At 46.0% G+C, this 6,000-nt stretch overlaps 1 protein-coding gene across 2 annotated transcripts in view; it reads left to right on the top strand.

Annotated features, from left to right (window-relative positions):
* The first annotated feature begins 2,430 nt into the window (after nucleotides 1–2,430).
* Dtnbp1 (dystrobrevin binding protein 1) overlaps nucleotides 2,431–6,000 on the top strand; it is a 114,310-nt gene continuing 110,740 nt past the window's right edge. Inside the window, exon 1 of one of the 2 annotated variants that reach the window (XM_046453528.2) lies at nucleotides 2,431–2,605. In XM_046453528.2, the coding sequence (XP_046309484.1) occupies nucleotides 2,550–2,605 (56 nt within the window). In that variant the 5' untranslated portion in view covers nucleotides 2,431–2,549. The remainder of the gene's footprint in view (nucleotides 2,606–6,000) is intronic. The other variant, XM_046453529.2, reaches the window with a different exon arrangement.

Genomic DNA, 6,000 nt, shown 5'->3' with positions numbered 1-6,000 from the left:
TGAGTATCTACTAGTGTCCACACAATGCCATTCCCTCTTCTAGGTGCTGGGGATTCTATTAGAAGGGAGGCAGTTTACATTTGGACCTGGACATGCAGTCACCTCACAGTCACCTCACTTACCTCCTCCAATCCCAGCCCTACCAGAACTTGTTTTATATTATATATATATATATATATATATATATATATATATATATCTATGAGAGAGAGAGAGAGTAGACGGACATGATAGCTTTATTTTATTTATTTTATGTGGTGCCAGGGATCAAACCCAGTGCCTCACGAATGCTAGGCAAGCTCTCTACCTCTAAGCCACAACCTCAGTCCCTTATGTAACATTTTGATGTTTTGCATATTGTGGGAGTTTTCCACTAATTTTGAATTTTTTTAAAATATTGTATTAAAATATTATTTATTTTGATTACCAAGCTTTTTTTTGTCCTTTTCTTAAATCTTGTACCTGAAGTGACTGTCTTCCTACCTTACCCAGCCTGATTTTTAAAATAAATTAGTAAACAAATTAATTAGCAACTTTTCATTGCTTAAATAATTATTACATACATTTTCTAATATGTACTATGTGCACAAAGAAACAGGATATGCTATAGGAATTGACTGGGTGGGTAATTTGGTCATGAAAAACATACCTAACTGGATACTTACATGTCATGAAGGAGTCACTCAAGGAACAGTTTGGAGATAAGGTTATAAAAAGTCCTTAAGATGGAAATGCAGCTGAAATTTTGAAGCACCCATACACACAGAGGCTATTTTGAGCTGGGTGCAGTGGCCCACACCTGTAATCCTAGCAGCTTGGCAGTCTGAAGCAGGAGGATCTCAAGTTCAAAGCCAGCCTCAGCAACTAAGCGAGGCCCTGTCTCAAAACAAAAAATAAAAAGGGCTGGGATGTGGCTTATGGTTAAGAGCCTTGTGTTGGATTGAACACAAGGTACCAAAACAAAAACAAACAAACAAAAAAGCTATTATGGTTTGAAGGTCAAAGATAGGACAGGTGAGTAGTATTTAATTTGGAAAGAGTTGTCTGAAAGCATTCAATTTTCAAGGCTTTCTAAGCTGGGATAAGGAGTTTGAATTTTACTCCAGATGCACAGAAAGCAATTGAAGAATTTTAAGCAGATGATCAAAACGACCTTTTTTTTTTTTTTTTGGTATGGTAGTGGGAATTGAACCCAGGAGCCATCTGCCACAGAACTTCCCCCCCAGCCCCCAGGCTTTTTAAAAATTTTAAGACCAGGTCTTGCTAAATCGTCCATGCTGGCCTGACACTTGTGATCCTTCCAACTCAGCTTCCAAAGTCTCTGGAATTATAGGTTTGTGTCACAGTGCCTGGCTCTTTTTGGTCTTTTAAATAATTCTCGCTGGCTGTTGTGTCGCCGATGATAACAGATATGGATAGTGACAGATCAGGGAGGGTTGTCAATGTTTCTAGTGAAAGAAGATAGGGGGTTGGACTGGGATGATAATAGTGGAGATAGAGAAAGGGCAGCAGATCCCACAATTACTTAAGAGATTGTTGATTGGATTTGATGGGTTATGCACGGTGAGAAAAAGAGAAGAACAGGGGTCATTTCTCAAGTCTTAACTTGAGCAATCTGGTTGATGGTGGGGCTGTTTACTGAAATGAAAAGACTAGAAAAGGGCAGATTAAGAGGCAAGCATGCAATGAGATTTTCAATTTTGTGTATGTTGCTCTGAGATGCATGTTGGATACATGTTGAGGAAGCAACTGCCATAAATTAAAGGGAGGAGGGATAAGGCTGAAGACAGAGATGTGGGCCTCATTAGTGCCTTGAGAAAAATTACAGGAGGTGATGGGTATCATAACCTAGGAAGAGAGCACAGGTGGAGAAGATGGAAAGGACGCAGCTGTTGAAATAGGAGAAAGGGTGAAGGGGAAGGGAGAGGAGCAAGGAGACCTTGTTAGCCAGACAAGAATGTGACTTAAGGGTGGGATGCAGACACGCAAGGAGAACTAGGCGGTCCAGAAAGAATCAAGGCAGAGAAGTAGCAAATGGTATTGGTGACAAGGGGGTCCCTGGCGACTTGGGAAAACTGATCTTTTGGTGTGATGGGGTGGGTCAGCAAGGCTGTCGAGACAGTTATTGTCTTTTTACCGATGAAGCGTTGACTACCCCACCCGAAGTTCCAAAGCCTTGGGGGGGAGTCAGACCCCAGACCCAGAGAAACGAGAAGGCGGGGCCGGAGCTGGAGGAGGCACGGGCTCCCGGGAGGCGGCCTGGCGAGAAAGGCCCGCCCCTTTTCCGCAGCCTGGCCGGTGCGCTCCACTGCGGCTGCGCGGGTCCGAAGCGCGGCGGGGGCGGAGCGAAGGCGCTCAGGCCGGCGGGGGCGGGAACGCGGAAGGCGCTGGGGCTGCGGCGCGGGGACGCGGGGCGAGCCGGGGGCGGGGCCAGCCGCGGGAGTGCGGGGCGTGAGGTTGACAGGTGCGCTGAGAGGCGGCTCGGGGTTGGGGGCCGCGGCCAGAGAGAGACGGCGCGAGGCCTGAGGGGAGGCGACGCGGCAGTGGCGATGCTGGAGACCCTGCGCGAGCGGCTGCTGAGCGTGCAGCAGGATTTCGCCTCCGGGTGGGTATTCGGTAGGTGACCGAAAGGGACCCGGGGGCGCCGGGCCGGCTGGCTCGGGGCTGCGGCCGGGACGGCCTGTCTGCCCGCCGCCCCGCCCCGGCCGAGGTAAAGTAAGGAACTCGCCAGCGTCCGGGCCTCCAGAGGCGCAAAGTAACTTTGGTCCCCGGGGGGCGGGGGGGGGGCAGGTCCCGGGCGGCCGGCCGGCCCCGGTCGTCCAGCGACCTCCCCTCTCCCTTCACCCGGCCGGCGAGCGGCGTCACGTGAGAGGCGAGCGCACCGCCCCGCTTCCGCCTGCCGGGACGCCGCCCGCGACCCCCGCCCCGGTGCGCGGAGACACCTGCAGGCTCCCGGGCGGGGGCCGCCCGCCGCCGCCCTCGGCGTTTGGCTCGCCGACCCCCTTCCCTCGCCCCCACCACGCCCAGTGAGGGACCCGGGCGTGGGAAGCGAGCGACTGCAGCGGGAGCGGAGTTGGGCGCAGAGACCCCACAGCTCCGCAAACGGCCGCGACGCGCCTGGGAACTTTTCACCCCCACGCCCAGCTCGCACCAGATTCCAATTAAATGAGAAAGGGGATGGAGTTGTTAAAAAGCCCCCAGGTGATTCCGCTGTGCAGCTGCCTGGGAACGAGAGCGGGCTCCGGACGGCCTAGGCGCTCCTCCAGGCTCTACCAGTTACCATAGTTCTGCAAGTTACCCAACTGTCTTGCTTCTTTCTATACTGCTCCCGCGACTGTAAAATGGGAATTATGATGGCACTTATCTCGCAGGGTCATTGAGAGGATTAATGAATGAACATGTAAAACAGGCACTATGTCACTGTTATCTGTGCTTAAGTCATTTTAACTTTTTCACTAGAAGAGGTGTCCCTTGTATAAAGGGTCTGTAACTTTTGCCTTACAAAGCCATTTGGAGAATGTTCTGAATTCGAGGGCCTCCTTGGCGAATGTTTTAAATTCCTACGGGGGAAAGATGTTAAACTTTTTATTGCCTGTGGAATAGCAACAAATTGGCTAAGACTTGAGTACTTAACCACTTTTATAAGGCAGTTTTGATACTTTGTTGTTCTTAAGAGTGTTAGGGATGCACAGGAAGTCATTCGTTGATTGGTGTAGTTGCATGCTTGCATTTTTTTTCTCCCTGTTAATTTAGAAGAAATAACTTCAGAGTGTAAATTTTAAAATTTTGGGAACAATTCTTAAGTGGTCTGCTTGTCGCATGAGAGTGGCTGTAGATAAACCCACCTGGGTAGCTCTTGTTAACACTGCTTCAGGGAATTCCTAGAGGGCATAGGAGTCCTTCTTCTAGTACTTGCTACAACTCCCGAGGTCATGGTTGCCTCAGGACTTATTCATGCAGACCTTCGTTTAAGAAGTCTTTTGCTTAGTAATATGGTCTGGACTGCCATAGTGCAGACCATCCTGAGAGAGCTGGATGATCCTGAAGTTTAGGGTTAGTTAGGGAGAGGGCCTGAGGGAGCCTGGATAAAACTCCTTGGAAACTGACTTGGCTTCTGGAAGATGCCATAGTATGGGTCCCATTTAGCATTAGACATCCTTTGAGGGATTCATTCCATGAGGGTTCTTTGTTGGCTTCCTCTTTGTATAGGTCAGTCTTAACAGATAAACCACCCGATTGTCAGTGTGTGTGCCATCAGCCTGTTATTTAACTGGGAGATAACTCAATCCAGGTGATGTCTGACAGTTGACCCACAACTCTCAGCTCAGATTTTCTTTGTCACATCCTCAATTTCCTACATGATTTTTTACTAAGGAAACAAAATGAAACAATTCATCTTTGTAAATTCCTCCATGTTTAGCTTAAGATCAGCTTACTTTACATATTTGAATATTTTTGCTTTGATAAAATGAAATTAATCCCAGTATACATTAGAGGCACTAATGGGTTTGATTCAGAGATAAAAGAAACTTAGCAATTATCTCCCCAAACCATCCAATTGGACCTGGCATTCCTGTAGGAACATTGGACATTGAGCAATTTTATTAGACAACAACTGCCTTCTGAAATAACTGAAAACATCCAGTTTCACAGTGCTGCAGGCAGTCAGTACATGACCTTGTGATTTTGTGGGCTTCTTCAGCTATCAGAATAGCATCTACTCAGCTCTTCTCATTTTCAGTTTCTGAAGATTCATATATCCAGAGCCTAACTCTAGGCAAATATCCATTTTTAGTGACTCTTTAAATAACAGTTATTTATTAGTCTTATAAGAGAATGTCACAGAAGTTAAAGCATGTTCAAAGAACACATTGGACTTCTGTATTTCATTTAGACTTAGAAAAAAATGCACATTATGATTGTGATTCCTAAAGGACAGGGTAGATATTACTGATAGTCTACCAGACGCAAGGTTGTCTGTGAACTTGTGGCTTTATTATTTACTTATTTATTTTTGCAGTTCTGGAGATTGAACCTGAGCCCTTGAACATACTGTACAAATGCTCTACTGCTGAGCTATAACACCCAGTCTCTTGAAACCTTTTTTCTTTTAATGTATTAGTTGTTGATGGACACAATACCTTTTTTTTTTTTAAGTTGTTTTTTTTTTTTTTTTTTTTTTAGTTTATCTTTATGTGGTGCTGAGGATCTAACACAGGGGGCCTCACATGCACTAGGCAAGTGGTCTAGTACTGTGCTATACCCCAGCCCCCAAACTTTTTTAGTAATTTTTTTTTTCATAGTAACAATTATCTCTACATTGAGACAAACCTACTATTGTAATTGTATCATATTTTTTCTGCCCTAAGTGGATGGTGGGCCAGCCACAAGGCCCTGGAACTGAAGAGCTTTGGTTCTGGTCCTCATGAGATCTTTCTCATCACTGAGACCTTAATTTAGCTCAGAATTCTAGGGCCGCTTTGGAGGGTTCACATAGGTCATCCTTTTTTGGGGGGAGGAGAGGAGGTGTTAAACTCTTAGAGAACCTCTGAATATACAGATGCACATAGTTCAGATCTACTTGAATCTTTGATTTTTATCACTTGAGTAGTTATAACTAAAGGTCTCAGGACTGAGGTATTCAGACGTAAAGAGATTTTGCAAATCTCTTCAGGGCCTGAAAAACCTTTACTGAAAGGTTGCAGCTGTCTGTAACAGGCTGTTGTTTCTTGTTTTTAATGCTCTGGATTCTTATGATTAGGAATTTAAAAATATGTTTGTTAATTGTTGCAACTAGGCAGTAGGTGTTTCCTCCTCAAAGCCACTATGCCCCTGGCCTCCATCCCTGCCCAGTGGCCTCATTCTCTCTTTTCCCTTCCTGTAGTATCAAAACCTGCACAAAGGAGAGGATCCAGTAATCCATAGTGTGGTGAAATGGTGAAGTTTTGACTGAAATTATGACTTTTCTAGAATTTATCCTTCTTAATAAGGAAGAAAAAA

The sequence above is a fragment of the Marmota monax genome, unplaced genomic scaffold (assembly GCF_021218885.2).
Source record: "Marmota monax isolate L192 unplaced genomic scaffold, Marmota_monax_Labrador192_F-V1.1 WCK01_AAM20220418_F8-fsc00029, whole genome shotgun sequence".
NCBI lineage: Eukaryota > Metazoa > Chordata > Mammalia > Rodentia > Sciuridae > Marmota > Marmota monax.
Note: the sequence above shows the minus strand (reverse complement) of the source record. Positions and strands in the feature narration are given on the sequence as shown.